Source organism: Tachyglossus aculeatus, chromosome 8 (genome assembly GCF_015852505.1).
Source record: "Tachyglossus aculeatus isolate mTacAcu1 chromosome 8, mTacAcu1.pri, whole genome shotgun sequence".
NCBI lineage: Eukaryota > Metazoa > Chordata > Mammalia > Monotremata > Tachyglossidae > Tachyglossus > Tachyglossus aculeatus.
The window spans coordinates 7,010,868-7,028,924 of NC_052073.1; the positions used below are offsets into that span (position 1 = coordinate 7,010,868).

Here is an 18,057-nt window from a genome sequence, read left to right on the forward strand (position 1 = left end):
GAGGGGGCGAGCGCGGGACAGTCCGGGCGGCGGGGGGGCGGTGGGGGAGCGAAAAGTGCGGCCGCTGGCCGGGAGGGGGCGTGCGCGGGATTGGGCGGCGGTAAGGGCGGCCGGTGTCCGGGAGGGGGCGGAGGTAAAAGGGCGGCCGGTGTCCGGGAGGGGGCGTGCGCGGGCCGGTCCGGGCACTAGGGGGCGGAGCTGTAAGGGCGGACGGTGTCCGGGAGGGGGCGTGCGCGGGCCGGTGCGGGCGGACCTATAAGGGCGGCCTGTGTCGGGGAGGGGGCGTGCGCGGGCCGGTCCGGGCACTAGGGGGCGGGGACAAGGTCGGCAGGTGTCCGGGAGGGGGCGTGCGCGGGCCGGTCCGGGCAGTAGGGGGCGGAGCTATAAGGGCGGCCTGCGTCCGGGAGGGGGCGTGCGCGGGCCGGTCCGGGCGGACCTATAAGGGCGGCCAGTGTCCGGGAGGGGGCGTGTGCGGGGTTGAGCGGGGGCGGAGGTAAAAGGGCGGCCGGCGGCCGGGAGGGGGCGTGCGCTGTTGAGCGGAGGCGGCAGGGGGCGGGGGTAAGGGTGGCCGTCGGCCGGGAGGGGGCGTGCACGGGCCGGTCCGGGCACTAGGGGGCGGAGCTATAAGGGCGGCCTGTGTCCGGGAGGGGGCGTGCGCAGTTGAGCGGAGGCGGCAGGGGCCGGAGCTAAGAGTGGCCGGCGGCCGGGAGGGGGCGTGCGCGGGCCGGTCCGGGCAGTAGGGGGCGGAGACAAGGGCGGCCTGTGTCCGGGAGGGGGCGTGCGCGGGCCGGGGCCGGCGGAGCTTTAAGGTCGGCCTGTATCCGGGAGGGGGCGTGCGCGGGCCGGTCCGGGCACTAGGGGGCGGAGCTGTCAGGGCGGCCGGCGTCCGGGAGGGGGCGTGCGCGGGCCGGTCCGGGCACTAGGGGGCGGAGCTATAAGGGCGGCCTGTGTCCGGGAGGGGGCGTGCGCGGTTGAGCGGAGGCGGCAGGGGGCGGAGCTAAGTGGCCGGCCGGCGGCCGGGAGGGGGCGTAGGTAAGTGCTGCCGGTGTCCGGGAGGGGGCGTGCGCGGGCCGGTCCGGGCACTAGGGGGGCGGAGCTATCAGGGCGGCCGGCGGCCGGGAGGGGGCGTGCGCAGGCCGGCGCGGGCGGAGCTATAAGGTCGGACGGTGGGGGCGGGAGGGTCCATTCCGCGCGGTGCGGTGCCCTGCGCGGTGCCCTGTGCGCTGTGCCCTGCGCTGTGCGCTGTGCCCTGCGCGCGCATGGATGCGCTGGAGGCGTGCGCGGGTGCGGTGCGCGTGTGCCTGGGCGCGGTGCGGCTGCGGCGCGGGCTGCTGGCGTGGGCGCTGTCGGGGGCGGCCCTGGGCGGCTCCCTGCTCAAGGCCCTCGGGCCGCTGCCCCGCTCCTACCTCAGCGACAGCGGGAACCTCCTCAACCGGTGAGGGCCCCCCCCGTGACCCCCCGGTGACCTCCCCGTGACCCCCCGGTGACCCCGCCGCCCCCCCGCCACGTGCCACGCCCGCTCCCAACCGTCGTCAGCATCCCCACAATAATAATGACGGCATTTGTTAAAGCGCTTACTAGGTGCCAAGCCCTGTTCTAAGCGCTGGGGAGGTGACAAGGCGATCGGGTGGGCCCACGGGGGGCTCCCAGTCTTCATCCCCATTTGACAGGTGAGGGAACTGAGGCCCGGAGAAGTGATCAGGTTGTCCCACAGGAGGATCACAGTCTTCATCCCCATAATAATAATGATGATGATGGCATTTATTAAGCGCTTACTATGTGCCAAGCACTGTTCTAAGCGCTGGGGAGGTGACAAGGTGATCAGGTTGTCCCCCCATGGGGCTCACAGTCTGCATCCCCATTTGACAGATGAGGGAACTGAGGCCCGGAGAAGTGATCAGGTTGTCCCACAGGAGGCGCACAGTCTTCATCCCCATAATAATGATGATGATGGCATTTATTAAGCGCTTACTATGCGCAATGCACCGTTCTAAGCGCTGGGGAGGTGACAAGGCGATCAGGTTGTCCCCCCCCATGGGGCTCACAGTCTTCATCCCCATTTGACAGATGAGGGAACTGAGGCCCGGAGAAGTGATCAGGTTGTCCCACAGGAGGATCACAGTCTTCATCCCCATAATAATAATGATGATGATGGCATTTATTAAGCGCTTACTATGTGCCAAGCACTGTTCTAAGCGCTGGGGAGGTGACAAGGTGATCAGGTTGTCCCCCCATGGGGCTCACAGTCTGCATCCCCATTTGACAGATGAGGGAACTGAGGCCCGGAGAAGTGATCAGGTTGTCCCACAGGAGGATCACAGTCTTCATCCCCATAATAATAATGATGATGATGGCATTTATTAAGTGCTTACTACGTGCCAAGCACCGTTCTAAGCGCTGGGGAGGTGACAAGGTGATCAGGTTGTCCCCCCCATGGGGCTCACAGTCTTCATCCCCATTTGACAGATGAGGGAACTGAGGCACAGAGAAGTGATCAGGTTGTCCCACAGGAGGCGCACAGTCTTCATCCCCATAATAATAATGATGATGATGGCATTTATTAAGCGCTTACTATGCGCAATGCACCGTTCTAAGCGCTGGGGAGGTGACAAGGTGATCAGGTTGTCCCCCCCATGGGGCTCACGGTCTTCATCCCCATTTGACAGATGAGGGAACTGAGGCCCGGAGAAGTGATCAGGTTGTCCCACAGGAGGATCACAGTCTTCATCCCCATAATAATAATGATGATGATGGCATTTATTAAGTGCTTACTACGTGCCAAGCACCGTTCTAAGCGCTGGGGAGGTGACAAGGTGATCAGGTTGTCCCCCCCCATGGGGCTCACAGTCTTCATCCCCATTTGACAGATGAGGGAACTGAGGCCCAGAGAAGTGATCAGGTTGTCCCACAGGAGGATCACAGTCTTCATCCCCATAATAATGATGATGAAGGCAATTATTAAGCGCTTACTATGTGCAATGCACTGTTCTAAGAGCTGGGGAGGTGACAAGGCGATCCCAGTCTTCACCCCCCTTTTCCAGATGAGGGAACTGAGGCCCGGAGAAGTGAAGTGACTTGCCCAAAGTCACACAGCTGACACTTGGCAGAGCCGGGATTCGAACCCATGACCTCTGACTCCCAAGCCCGGGCTCTTTCCACTGAGCCACACTGCTTCTCTAATAATGGCTTTTATTAAGCGCTTACTAGGTGCCAAGCACAGTCTTCTAAGCGCCGGGGAGGTTACAAGGTGATCAGGTTGTCCCACGGGGGACCCCCAGTCTTCATCCCCCTTTTACAGATGAGGGAACTGAGGCCCGGAGAAGTGAAGTGACTTGCCCAAAGTCACACAGCTGACAACTGGCAGAGCCGTGATTTGAACCCATGACCTCTGACTCCCAAGCCCGGGCTCTTTCCACTGAGCCACGCTGCTTCTCTAATGACGTCATTTATTAAGCGCTTACTATGCGCAAAGCACTGTTCTAAGCGCTGGGGAGGTGACAAGGTGATCAGGTTGACCCACGGGGGGCTCACAGTCTTCATCACCATAATAATAATGATGATGGCATTTATTAAGCGCTTATTATGTGCAAAGCACTGTTCTAAGCGCTGGGGAGGTGACAAGGTGATCAGGTGGTCCCACGGGGGGCTCACAGTCTTCATCCCCATAATAATAATGATGATGGCATTTATTAAGCGCTTACTATGTGCAAAGCACCGTTCTAACAACTGGGGAGGATACAAGGCGATCAGGTTGTCCCACGGGGGGCCCCCAGTCTTCATCCCCCTTTTCCAGATGAGGGAACTGAGGCCCGGAGAAGTGAAGTGACCTGCCCAAAGTCACACAGCTGACAATTGGCGAAGCTGGGATTCGAACCGATGACCTCTGACTCCCAAGCCCGGGCTCTTCCCACTAAACCACGCTGCTTCTCTAGTAATGGCTTTTATTAAGCGCTTACTAGGTGCCAAGCCGTGTTCTAAGCGCCGGGGAGGTTACAAGGTGATCAGGTTGTCCCACGGGGAGCTCACAGTCTTAATCCCCATTTTCCAGATGAGGGAACTGAGGCCCGGAGAAGTGAAGTGACTTGCCCAAAGTCACACAGCTGACAACTGGCGGAGTCGGGATTCGAACCCATGACCTCTGACTCTAAAGCCCGGGCTCTTTCCACTGAGCCACGCTGCTTCTCTAATGACATCATTTATTAAGTGCTTACTATATGCAAAGCATTGTTCTAAGCACTGGGGAGGTGACAAGGTGATCAGGTGGTCCCTCAGGGGGCCCGCAGTCTTCATCCCCATAATAATAATGATGATGATGGCATTTGTTGAGCGCTTACTATGTGCAAAGCACTGTTCTAAGCGCTGAGGAGGTGACAAGGTGATCAGGTTGCCCATCAAGGGGCCCACAGTCTTCATCCCCATAATAATAATGATGATGATGGCATTTATTGAGCGCTTACTATGTGCAAAGCACTGTTCTAAGCGCTGGGGAGGTGACAGGGTGATCAGGTTGTCCCCCCATGGGGCTCACAGTCTTCATCCCCATTTGACAGATGAGAGAACTGAGGCTCAGAGAAGTGATCAGGTGGTCCCTCAGGGGGCTCACAGTCTTCATCCCCATAATAACAGTAATGATGGCATTTATTAAGCGCTTACTGTGTGCAAAGCACTGTTCTAAGCGCTGGGGAGGTGACAAGGTGATCAGGTTGTCTCCCCGTGGGGCTCACAGTCTTCATCCCCATTTTACAGATGAGGTAACTGAGGCACAGAGAAGTGAAGTGACTTGCCCATAGTCACACAGCTGACAGTTGGTGGAGCTGGGATTTGAACCCATGACCTCTGACTCCAAAGCCCGGGCTCTTTCCACTGAGCCACGCTGCTTCTCTGCTTCCCATTTGAGAGATGAGGGAACTGAGGCCCAGAGAAGTGAAGTGACTTGCCCAAAGTCACCCAGCTGACAATTGGGTTAAGCGCTTACTCTGTGCCAAGCGCTGTTCTAAGCACTGGGGAGGCTCCAAGGTGATCAGGTGGTCCCATGAGGGGCTCCCAGGCTTCATCCCCATTTGACAGATGAGGTCACTGAGGCCCAGAGAAGTGAAGTTGCCAACTTCATAGGTTGCCAACTTGTCCTTCCCAAGCGCTTAGTACAGTGCTCTGCACACAGTTAGCGCTCAATAAAGACGATTGAATGAATGAATAGGGAACCATCTCTCGATGTTACCAGCTTGTCCTTCCCAAGCGCTTAGTACAGTGCTCTGCGCACAGTAAGCGCTCAATAAATACGATTGAATGAATGAATGAATGAAGTGACTTGCCCAAAGTCACACAGCTGACAATGATGATGATGGTATTGGTTAAGGGCTTCCTCTGTGCCAAGCACTGTTCTAAGCGCTGGGGTGATAATGATGGCATTTATTAAGAGCTTACTATGTGCAAAGCACTGTTCTAAGCGCTGGGGTAGATACAGGGTCATCAGGTTGTCCCATGTGGGGCTCACAGGCTTCATCCCCGTTTGACAGATGAGGGAACTGAGGCACAGAGAAGCTAAGTTTCTTGCCCAAAGTCACACAGCTGGCACAGTAAGCGCTCAATAAATGTGATTGAATGAATGAATGAAGTGGCGAAGCCGGGATTAGAACTGATGACCTCTGACTCCAAAGCCCGGGATCTTTCCACTGAGCCAAGCTGCTTCTCTGAATAATAACCATCGTCATCATTTTGGCATTTGTTAAGCGCTTACTATGTGCCAATAATAATAATTCCATTTATTAAGCACTTACTATGTGCAAAGCACTGTTCTAAGCACTGGGCACTGTTATAAGCACTGGGCGGGATACAGGGTGATCAGGTTGTCCCCCGGGGGGCTTACACTCTTCATCCCCATTTGACGGATGAGGGAACTGAGGCCCAGAGAAGTGAAGTGACTTGCCCAAAGTCACACAGCAGATGATGATGATGATGGTATTTATTAAGCGCTTACTATGTGCCAAGCACTGTTGTAAGCACTAGGGGAGATAAATGTGATCAGGCTGTCCCCCACGGGGCTCACAGTCTTCATCCCCATTTGACAGGTGAGGGAACTGAGGCACAGAGAGTAATAATGATGGTATTTGTTAAGCGCTTACTATGTGCCAAGCACTGTTCTAAGCACTGGGGTGGGCACAGTCCCTGTCCCTCTTGAGGCTAACCGTCTTAGCGCTTAGTTCAGTGCTTTACACCCACTAAGCACTCAGTAAATATGATTATATGAATGAATAGTAAGGGGTTAATTGAGAAACAGCGTGGTTCAGTGGCAAGAGCACGGGTCAGAGGTTGTGGGTTCTAATCCTGGCTCCACCACTTGTCAGCTGTGTGACTTTGGGCCAGTCACTTCACTTCTCTGGGCCTCATCATCAATCGTATTTATTGAGTGCTTACTCAGCCTCAGTTCCCTCAGCTGGAAAATGGGGATGAAGCCTGTGAGCCCCACGTGGGACAACCTGATTACCTTGCATCTCCCCCAGTGCTTAGAACAGTGCTTGGCACATAGTAAGCGCTTAGCAAATACCATCGTTGTTATTATGATCCCCACTTTTTTATGGCATTTATTAAACGCTAGGTGCAAAGCACTGTTCTAAGCGCTGAGGAGTTTACAAGGTGATCAGGTTGTCCCATGTTCACAAATCAATCAATCAATCAATCAATCAATCGTATTTTTTGAGCGCTTACCGTGTGCAGAGCACTGTACTAAGCGCTTGGGAAGTACAAGTTGGCAACATATAGAGACGGTCCCTACCCAACAGTGGGCTCACAGTCTAAAAGGGGGAGACAGAGAACAAAACCAAACATACTAACAAAATAAAATAAATAGAATAGATATGTACAACTAAAATAAATAAATAGAGTAATAAATATGTATAAACATATATACAGGTGCTGTGGGGAAGGGAAGGGGGTAAGATGGGGGGGATGGAGAGGGGGACGAAAGCGCTGAGGAGGTTACAAGGTGATCAGGTTGTCCCACGTTCACAAATGAGGTCACCGAGGCACAGAGAAAGGCTTCGGACTGTGCCCTGCACAAGAGTAAGCGCTCAATAAATACCCTTGCTTGATTAATCCCTATTTTGCAGGGGAGGGTTCTGAGGTTCCCAGAGGGTCAGCGATGTGCCCAAGGTCACCCGGCAGGTAGGTAGGATTAGAACCTGGCTCTTTGGCCTTCTATGGGCCCGCGCCCTTTCTCCTAAACTCCCTTGGGTGGTGTGAACTCCTTTGGAGCCACCCAGCCCTAGTCCAGAAGCCATCGACCTTTCCCCTGGATTTTCCTCCCACACCTCGCTAATCACCCAGCCCGTCTAAACTGCATTTCTGAGTGAGTCAGGGCAGCTTCTGAAAAAAGAAAATCAGCAGCCTGAACTCTTCAAAGCCATTTCTGCCCAGATTGTAGCCCACACAGAGCGTTAGAACAGTGCCTGGCACATAGTAAGCGCTTAACAAATACCATAATAACAACAACAGTAATAATATTGGCTTTAAAAAGCCAAACTTTCATTCTGTTTTTAATCAGTTGAACTTTCTCCCCCTGGGGCCGGTGGGTAATAGCTTTAGACTGTGATTTCCTCCTCTAATAATAATAATAATAATGAAGGCACTTACTAAGTGCAAAGCAATGTTCTAAGCGCTGGGGAGGTTACAAGGTAATCAGGTTGTCCCACGGGAGGCTCCCAGTCTTCATCCCCATTTTCCAGATGAGGTCACTGAGGCCCAGAGAAGTGAAGTGACTTGCCCCAAGTCACCCAGCTGACACTTGGCGGAGCCGGGATTTGAACCCATGACCTCTGACTCCAAAGCCCGGGCTCTTTCCACCGAGCCACGCTGCTTTGTAGACTCTGAGGTCGCTGTGGGTGGGGAATATGCCTGCCAACTCTTGTATTGTCCTCTCCCAAGCGCTTAGTACAGTGCTCTACACACACGAAGCGCTCAGTAAATATGATTGATTTATAAACGGCCTAATTGCTGTTGCGGCAAGCAGCGTGGCTTAGTGGAAAGAGCCCAGGCTTGGGAGTCAGAGGTCACGGGTTCTAATCCCGGCTCCGCTACTTGTCAGCTGTGTGACTTTGGGCAAGTCACTTGACCTCTCTGGGCCTCAGTTCCCTCATCTGGAAAATGGGGATTGAGACTGTGAGCCCCGCGTGGTGCAACCTGATTAAAGCAGCGTGGCTCATTGGAAAGAGCACGGGCTTTGGAGTCAGGGGTCAGGGGTTCGAATCCCGGCTCCGCCACTTGTCAGCTGTGTGACCTTGGGCAAGTCACTTAACTTCTCTGAGCCTCAGTTCCCTCATCTGTAAAATGGGGATTAAGACTGTGAGCCCCACGTGGGACAACTTGATCACCTTGTATCCCCCCAGCGCTTAGAACAGTGCTCTGCACATAGTAAGTGCTTAACAAATGCCATTATTATTATTATTGTATCTACCCCAACGCTTAGAGCAGTGCGCGGCACATAGTAAGCACATGCAAGTACCATCATCGTTATTATTAAGTTAATATTTAGTGCTGCCGGCAAATCAGTCCTGGACGGTGTTGTGGGGAAGGTACCGGTTTGGTTCCGAGTTTTAGTGAAACATTTAAAACCTAATCTCAGCTCTGCCGCTTGCTTGCTGTGTGACCTCGGAAGAATCACTTCACTTCTCCGTGCCTCCATTTCCACTTCTGTAAAATGGGGATTAAGACTATGAGCTTAATAGCCTTAACTTAGTCCTAATAGTTAATAATTTAAGACTTAATAGTCTTAAACTATTATACTCTCAAACTAATCCAACCTGATTAGTTTGAATCTACCCCAGCGCTTAGTACAATGCCTCAAACATATAGCAAGCACTTAAATACAGAAAAACCCCAGAGAAACTTTCAAACCCGAAAAAGAGTTTCTGTACATGTTTATTACTCTATTGTACTTGTACTTCCCTTCCCCACAACACGTGTATATATGTATATATGTTTGTACATATTTATTACTCTATTTATTTTACTTGTACATATCTATTCTATTTATTTTATTTTGTTAGGATGTTTGGTTTTGTTCTCTGTCTCCCCCTTTTAGACTGTGAGCCCACTGTTGGGTAGGGACTGTCTCTAGATGTTGCCAACTTGTACTTCCCAAGCGCTTAGTACAGTGCTCTGCACACAGTAAGCGCTCAATAAATACGATTGATTGATTGATTGCCCTTGTCCTGCCCTGTGCTCTTGGATTGCGGCTCCTTCTGGGAAGCCGATCTAAGAATAGATTGTGAAAGTGGCTCCCAACTTTCCACCGCACCCGTGTCCCCCTGACCCTCCACCTTGGTTGGGAAGCAGAGGCCTCGGTGCGGGCCGGGCCGGGCCGGGCTCCGGCCTGCAGCCGGCCTCTTGGCCGCTGACCTCTGTGGCGACCGTCCTTGGGGATTGGGTCAGATGCCTCAGTAGGCCTTTTCTAGCTCTCATCTCTCCCGAGTTGTTGTCGAAATCACCCTCTGTAGTGGCTCGCCCAATTTATTCATTTGTCCCCCAGGGTGCTAAAATGTCATCATTTGATTTTTGTTTTCCCTCCTCACCCCCTGCCCTCTTCTGCCCTCCGTCTGTTTTCTCTCCCCTCTTCCTCCTCACCCCTCTCCTCATCTCTTCTCCCCCAACTCATCTCTCCTATTCCCCATCTCTCCTCCGCTCTGCCCGTCTCTCTTCTCCCCCACCCGTCTCTCTTCTCCCCCACCCGTCTCTCTTCTCCCCCACCCGTCTCTCTTCTCCCCCACCCGTCTCTCTTCTCCCCCACCCGTCTCTCTTCTCCCCCACCCGTCTCTCTTCTCCCCCACCCGTCTCTCTTCTCCCCCACCCGTCTCTCTTCTCCCCCACCCGTCTCTCCTCCCCATGGTCCATCTCCCCTTCCCATTGTCTATCTCTCCTCTCCCCCACCCTGTATCTCCTCTCCTCCCTGCTGTCCATCTCTCCTCTACCCCGCTGTCCGTCTCTCCTCTCCCCCACCTGTCTCTCCTCCCCTGCTGTCTGTCTCTCCTCCACCCATCTCTCTTCTCCCCAACCCATTTCCCTCCCCCCGCCTGTCTCTCCTCCCCCCCCGCCTGCCTCTCCTCCCCCCCCCGCCTGCCTCTCCTCCCACCCGCCTGCCTCTCCTCCCCCCCCGCCTGCCTCTCCTCCCCCCCCCGCCTGCCTCTCCTCCCCCCCCGCCTGCCTCTCCTCCCCCCCCGCCTGCCTCTCCTCCCCCCCGCCTGCCTCTCCTCCCCCCCGCCTGCCTCTCCTCCCCCCCCGCCTGCCTCTCCTCCCCCCCCGCCTGCCTCTCCTCCCCCCCCGCCTGTCTCTCCTCCCCCCCGCCTGTCTCTCCTCCCCCCCGCCTGTCTCTCCTCCCCCCCCCGCCTGTCTCTCCTCCCCCCCGCCTGTCTCTCCTCCCCCCCGCCTGCCTCTCCTCTCCCCCGCCTGCCTGCCTCTCCTCTCCCCCGCCTGCCTCTCCTCTCCCCCGCCTGCCTCTCCTCTCCCCCGCCTGCCTCTCCTCTCCCCCGCCTGCCTCTCCTCCCCCCCCGCCTGCCTCTCCTCTCCCCCGCCTGTCTCTCCTCTCCCCCGCCTGTCTCTCCTCTCCCCCGCCTGTCTCTCCTCCCCCGCCTGTCTCTCCCCTCCCCCGCCTGTCTCTCCCCTCCCCACGGCCCGGTCCGTCTCCCCTCTCCCCCACCCGCCTCTCCTCCGCCCCCCTTTCCATCTCCCCCCAGGTATTTTGTGAAAGTGGCCTGGGGCTGGACGTTCTGGCTCCTGCTGCCATTCATCGCGCTGACCAACTACCAGCTGACGGGCAGCAGGTGGGCGGTCCTGCGGCGGCTGAGCTCTCTGCTGGTGGGCACGGCCATCTGGTACGTCTGCACCAACGTCTTCTCCCAGGTGGAGCACCTCACCGGCGGCTGCTACCAGTCGGCCGTCCCGGACGAGGCAGCTCGCAAGGAGCCCGGGGCCAGCAAGGAGCAGTGCCATGGGGGCGGCGGGTTCTGGCACGGCTTCGACATCTCCGGCCACTCCTTCCTGCTGTCCTTCTGCACGCTGGTCATCGTGGAGGAGATGGCCGTGCTGCCCGAGGTGAAGACGGACCGGGGCCAGGGCCTGCACGTGGCCCTCAGCGTCCTGGTGGTGGCCCTGGGCTTCCTGGCCCTCGTGTGGGTGGGCATGTTCCTCTGCACGGCCATCTATTTCCACGACTTGTCGCAGAAGGTGTTGGGCACCCTGTTCGGCCTGCTGGGCTGGTACGCCACCTACGGCTACTGGTACCGGAGACCTTTTTCTCCCGGACTTCCCCCGCGACAGCCCGGCTCCGGCCCGAAGCAGGACGGCTTCAAGGAGTAGGAGGCCGAGGAGGAAAGGACCGGGCCGTTCCGTTGCTTCGGCTCCGGTCGGGTCCCTTGCTCGTGCGGTGTTTCCGAGAGGAGATCCAACTCTGGTGGTGGTCCTCGCCGGGGAACGGGGGTGGGGAGGGCCGGTCCCCGTCGCCCCCCAAATCGCCCTCCTGCCCCCTTAGGCCGGATCCCTAATTTCCCCTCCCTTTGGACCGGACCGTGGAGGCGACGTGTCCGAGACGGACCTCCGAGGGCGAGTTTTGTCCCCTGACACCGTCTCTGGGCATCTTGACGTTTGGTTTTAAAAGCCAGTCGTCTTTTCCACCTGAATATTTGTCTCTGCCTCACTGCCCCTAAGGTTTATTTCAGGCAGACGGTCCTAGAGAAACAAACTGACAGCTACATATTCTTGTTGTAAAACGGGTTCTAATCCAGCAGGATGGGAAATTATCCCGTAAAAGGCTGCTAAACGGAGACTCAAAACACCTTTTAGAGCTGGAGTTCCTTGTGGACTGAAGCGTTAGCTATTTTTTCAAGTGTTTCGGATGATGCATCTCCCTCCGTTCATTTGGAAAGGACACGGTCCTGAGCGGTCAGAGGACCCGGGTTCTAATCCTGACCCAGCCACTTGCCTGCTGGGCGACCTTGGGCAAAGTCACTTAACTTCTCTGCCCCTGTTTTCTCATCTGTAAAGTGGGGATTCAATACCTGATCTCCCTCCTGGTTAGACCGTAAGCCCCGTGTGGGACAGGGACTGCATCCGACCTGATTAACTGGTATTTATCCCAGCGCTTAGTAAAGTGTTTGATGGGTAGTAAATGCTTAATATTAGCTAAAATCACTATTATTATCAGCATTATTATTATTATTTTGTGACATGAGGGTGCTGGGCTTTTGGGGCAGAACTCAGCAATGATAATTGTGACATTCATTGGCTCTGAACCCTTATCAATGGAGCTCTTGAATTTAGGCTGATCTTTTCTTTCAGGGCGTTGAGATTCCCTGTTTGGGGTGTTTTTCTTTGCAGACACGCATGCTCTCAATAAATACGATTGAATGAATGCTGTCCCTCGTAGAGTGTCAGCCATTACTACCCGATTTGCTGGTATCCACCCCAGCGCTTCGTACGGTGCCTGGCACATAGCGCTTAGCAATTACCATAATTATTTTTGGTATTATTATTACATCTGATGATTCTGGAGCCTCACAAGTCAATCAGTTTGTATTTATTGAGTACTTACTATGTGCAGAGTACCAAACTAAGCTCTTGGGAGACTACAATATAAAAATATAACAGCTGGTGGACTCATTCAGATCAACCATTTAAATTTTCTAGACTCTAAACCTGTTGTGGGCAGGGAATGTGTCTATTGTAAGGCACAGTAAGTGCTCAGTAAATACAAGCTGATTGAGTCGTGAGGCCCCAGACTCATCAGATGTAATACTAATATAAAGAATAATTACGGTATCTGCTATGGGGAAGCAGCATGGCTCAGTGGAAAGAGCCCGGGCTTGGGAGTCAGAGGTTGTGGGTTCTAATCCCGGCTCCGCCACTTGCCAGCTGGGTGACTTTGGGCAAGTCACTTATCTGCTTTGTGCCTCAGTTCCCTCATCTGTAAAATGGGGATTAGGACTGTAAGCCCCACATGGGACAACCTGATCACCTTGTATCTCCCTCAGCGCTTAGTACAGTGCTTGTCACATAGTAAGCGCTTAACAAATACCATTATTATTATTATTGTTGTATCGTACTCTCCCAAGCTGTTAGTACAGTGCTGTTCACATAGTAAGCGCTCAATAAATACGATTGAATGAATGAACCAAGAGGCGTCTAGCTGTTTTTAAAAGCCATACTTTGCGGACTGTGTATTTTCTCCCAAACTGAATTTTCTTCAGTACCCTTGGATGGCATGGAGAGGAGATTCCAAGAGCTTAACGTGGCAAACCCATTAACTGGACATTTGTGACCAGAAGCTTTGAGGTTGGTCATTTTCAGTCAGAACTTCTAGACTGTGAGCCCACTGTTGGGTAGGGGCCGTCTCTATTTGTTGCCAACTTGTACTTCCCAAGCGCTCAGTACAGTGCTCTGCACACAGTAAGCGCTCAATAAATACGATTGAATGAATGAGAACTGGGACAGTGTACCGAAAGAAAGCCTCCACATTCACACCCTGTTTCCAAGTGAGTTTTAGAAAACGCCCAGGCTAAATTCGGGCTTTGGGGCCTGCTTCCTCTGTTGCCGACGGGCCGAAACTCTGCTTCGAGCCTTAGCCTGACGTCTCCGCATCGCTAATCATCATCAATCGTATTTATTGAGCGCTTACTGTGTGCAGAGCACTGTACTAAGCGCTAATCTAATTCCATCGTGGTTCTTCCTCTGGCTTTGAAAGCCAAGAGGCCAGCCTATGCACAGGAACCCCCCGCTTTCCCCAGCCCTTCATAACCCCCTCGGCCCCCCAAACAAAGTGCTCTTTGTGAGACCAGCCTAGAAGCTCCCGGAATATAAATTCAGCCAGAGTGTCGAAAGCCAGAGAAACCCTACGCGGGCCAGGCTGCCAGCGGGCTCGGGCGGTTGGGATTCTTGAGCACCTGGAAAGAAATCCTGTGTTCCGATGGATTTGAAAATATTCATATTTTGGAATCCCAGGATTTTCGTCAAACGGTGTTGACGAAAGAAGCTGATGTTTTAGACTGTGAGCCCACTGTTGGGTAGGGACTGTCTCTATATGTTGCCAACTTGTACTTCCCAAGCGCTTAGTACAGTGCTCTGCACACAGTAAGCGCTCAATAAATACGATTGATTGATTGATGTGTGAAACCCTGGCCGGGGGAGGTTAGGGATGAAAAATCTGCCAGTACACAGGCTAGGTGAAACTTTCAGCCAAAAGAGTTTCTTTCCTGAAGTCTTTAGAAGCCCGGTTGATCTCTACTCTTTGCGTGGGTCAGATTGAGGAATCTCTCCTCAAGTTTGGCTTCGGGATTTTAAATCAGAAGGTGGAGAGATGCTTTATTCTTGACTCAGGGCATCTGGGTACTGAGATAGACTGTAAACTCGTTGCAGGCACGGAACGTGTCTGCTAATTCTGTTGTACCCTCCCAAGCGCTTAGTAGAGTGCTGAGCACCTTGTAAGCCCTCAGTAAGTACAATTGACTCGTGAGGCTCCAGACTCGTCAGGTGGAGTCACGGTTAAGACTGCACATGTTATGTTGCCAGCTTGTACTTCCCAAGCGCTTAGTACAGTGCTCTGCACGCAGTAAGCGCTCAATAAATATGAATGAATGAATGAACATGGGACAACAGGTGTGTCTGCAAGGAAAGCTTCCCACTAACCAGGGACTGTCAATACCAGTGATTGATAATTTGGGGTTTAAATTGAGCAGCAAATTGACCGAGCCACGTCAAACCCACCTCACCCTCCTTAGGGACGACGGGAAAAGCGTCGTCCTCGTGATCGGAATGTGTTTATCTTCCCCTTCCTTTGTTTTTTGGGGGGAGTCCCCCTCCAGGCCGAATGCCCGGGGCTCTTCACCGCTCTGGAGAGAAAGTGGCGAAGACGGAGTCTTCGAAGCGCGTCCGTCCTCTTCGGCCGCCGGGTTGGGCCGCACGCTAACCCCACGCCTCCCGCCCCTCACTGCGCTGCCCTTAGAATTTGGGCCTCTGGTCAGCCAACCAACCGTTTATCGGTCACCCCGGGATGCGGAGGGAGACGTTTCCAGAGGCAGCGGTCATCCCAGATCTCCATTTCCTTGTCTTTCCCTGGAATCGCTCCTCCACAAGCGTCCGATTTAGTCCGGGCACCAATCAATCGTATTTATTGAGCGCTTACTGTGTGCAGAGCACTGTACTAAGTGCTTGGGAAGTACAAGTTGGCAACCACCAGATTGCGTTTAGAGTATGACTCCTGCCCCGGTTTTATATGCAGTCGGTCACTTGCGTAAACAACAGAGTGAAAGTTAACCAAGGATAACGGCATCTGACATCCAGTTATCAGTGTCTTCATTCTTCTTCCCTCTCGGGATGACCCGGTACCCAATACGTCTGCCCACCAAACGGCAGATCTTCTCTGTTTTTTTTTCCCTTTTCTTTTTCTTTCTTGCAACACTCGAGAGTAGGTGGATCTCTGTTTCACGTCCGTGGTTTTCAGACCTGGAAACTTGGAAGGCGTTCATTCACTGGAACGAGGCCACAGAGGGAGGGCTTGGTTGTGACTGGGTGTCATTTCTGGAACATTTTGTCCCCGGCCCCCTCTGCTCTGCCCCGCTTTTGCTTTCTGGATCTTTCCGGGATTTGGACCTGGGGCGAGTTCAAATGTTTATAGGCACTTAGGTTTGGGATTGATTGTATAATTAGTAAGTAAACAGGGAGATGACGGAAAATTCTTTGTGGAGTTATTTTGGTCGGGGGCAGCGTATTAATCATCGTGATGGTGGCATTTAAGCACTTGCTTTGTGCCAAATACTGTACTAAGCACTAGGAAGATGCAACGTAATAATAATAATGGTATTTATTAAGTGCTTACTATGTGCAAGGCACTGTTGTAAGCACTGAGCACTGTTCTAAGATATGAGGGTTACAGTTTTGGGGTTTTTTTGTATTTTTTTTAATGATGTTTTAAGCGCTTACTATGGGCCAGACACTGTACTAAGCGCTGGGTTAGGTACAAGCTAATCAAGTTGGACACAGTCCATTGTCCCACATGGGGAATCACAGACTTAATCCCCATTTTGCAGGTGAGGTAACAGGCACGGACAAGTTAGGTGACTTGCCCAAGGTCACACAGCGTACAAGTGGCAGAGTCAGGATTAGAACCCAGGTCCTTTGATTCCCAGGCCCGTGCTCTTTCCACTAGGTCATGCGGCCTCTCAGGTAGGAGAGTTCAGTTTGAGGAGGAAGGATTTCCTCTGCCAACCTGATGTTATCTAGAAAATGGATGGACTTATCTGATAATTTCAGAAATAAATGAAAACGAAGGTAAAATGGTAGAAAAAAAGCATGGTGGGCAGGCAGGATTGGGATTTCATCTCCCCACTAGATTGAGGACAATAACTTTACCGTATTCTCCCAGGTGGATAGAGCGTAGGGAGTCAGAAGGTTGTGGGTTCTAATTCTGGCTCTGCCATTTGTCTGCTGTGTGGCCTTGGGCAAGTCACTTCACTTCAGCGCCTCGGTTCCCTCATCTATAAAATGGGGATTAAGACTGAGAGTCCCACGTGGGACGGGGACTGTCCCCAACCCGATTATCTTGTATCTACCCCAGCTCTAAGAGCAGTGCCTGACACATAGTAAGCGCTTAACAAATACCATTATTATTAGCGTGGTGGTACTAGAGTGCTCTGCACAGAGTAAGTGCTCAATGAGTATCGTTGTTGGACTAGGACAGGCTTACTGTTCAGAAGAGTCTGTGGCGGGGCCCGGCAAGGGGGGGTGTGACTGAGGTACAGAGGAATGAAGTGACTTGCCCAAGGTCACACAGTAGAATTGTAATAATAATAATGGTATTCGGTAAGCGCTTACTATGTGCCAAGCACTGTTCTAAGCACTGGGATAGATACAGTCTATCTATCTATCCCTGAGGCCTTTCTCTCTGATCTCCCATCCTCGTGTCTCTCTCCACTTCAATCCATACTTCATGCTGCTGCCCGGATTATCTTTGTCCAGAAATGCTCTGGGCATATTACTCCCCTCCTCAAAAACCTCCAGTGGCTACCGATCAATCTGCGCATCAGGCAGAAACTCCTCACCCTGGGCTTCAAGGCTGTCCATCCCCTCTCCCCCTCCTACCTCACCTCCCTTCTCTCCTTCTACTGCCCAGCCCGCACCCTCCGCTCCTCCACCACTAATCTCCTCACTGTACCTCGCTCTCGCCTGTCCCGCCATCGACCCCCGGCCCACGTCATCCCCCGGGCCTGGAATGCCCTCCCTCTGCCCATCCGCCAAGCTAGCTCTCTTCCTCCCTTCAAGGCCCTGCTGAGAGCTCACCTCCTCCAGGAGGCCTTCCCAGACTGAGCCCCTTCCTTCCTCTCCCCCTCGTCCCCCTCTCCATCCCCCCCATCTTACCTCCTTCCCTTCCCCACAGCACTTGTATATATGTATATATGTTTGTACATATTTATTACTCTATTTTACTTGTACATATCTATTCTATTTATTTTATTTTGTTAGTACGTTTGGTTTTGTTCTCTGTCTCCCCCTTTTAGACTGTGAGCCCACTGTTGGGTAGGGACTGTCTCTATATGTTGCCAATTTGTACTTCCCAAGTGCTTAGTCCAGTGCTCTGCACATAGTAAGCGCTCAATAAATACGATTGATGATGATGATGATGATACAGGGTTAGTGGGTTGTCCCACGTGGGGCTCTGTCTTAATCCCCAGGTCCTTCCGACTCCCAGGCCCAAACCCTGTCTACTAGGCCACACTGCTTCTCTCCCCACTGGGCAGAGGGCAAGAGCCCAGAGCCCTTTCTTTCAGTGAGCTGTAGGCCATTTCCCACGTCCTGTGCCTCAACTCCCACCGAAGGGAATCCTGCTCCCATTCCCAGATTCCCTCCATCCTGGGGCAGGTCTGAGGCATTGGAGCCCCAGGGGCATCGACGTTCATTCTGGTAACCTTGCCTTTAATGTTGCCCCTCAGAGTCTCTAACCCACGACCGTTCTGCCAGGCTCGTATCCCTTCACGAGTTCTCCGCTCTGCTCTTTGCCCCCGTGGGCTGTCGAGCTCAAAG

At 53.5% G+C, this 18,057-nt stretch overlaps 1 protein-coding gene across 1 annotated transcript; it reads left to right on the forward strand.

Moving 5' to 3' along the window:
• Positions 1-1,259: 1,259 nt before the first annotated feature.
• Positions 1,260-12,114, forward strand: FITM2 (fat storage inducing transmembrane protein 2). Its single transcript, XM_038750702.1, has 2 exons — positions 1,260-1,435; positions 10,725-12,114. Exons 1-2 carry the CDS (start codon positions 1,260-1,262, stop codon positions 11,344-11,346), a joined length of 798 nt encoding a protein of 265 aa, XP_038606630.1. The 3' UTR covers positions 11,347-12,114.
• The last annotated feature ends 5,943 nt before the right edge of the window (positions 12,115-18,057 follow it).

Excerpts from the sequence above, each read along its gene's own strand:
- FITM2 (XM_038750702.1), top strand. The coding sequence starts at position 1,260 with ATGGATGCGCTGGAGGCGTGCGCGGGTGCGGTGCGCGTGTGCCTGGGC. Across the intron at positions 1,436-10,724 it reads AGCGGGAACCTCCTCAACCG|GTATTTTGTGAAAGTGGCCT; the intron begins GTGAGGGCCCCC and ends ATCTCCCCCCAG.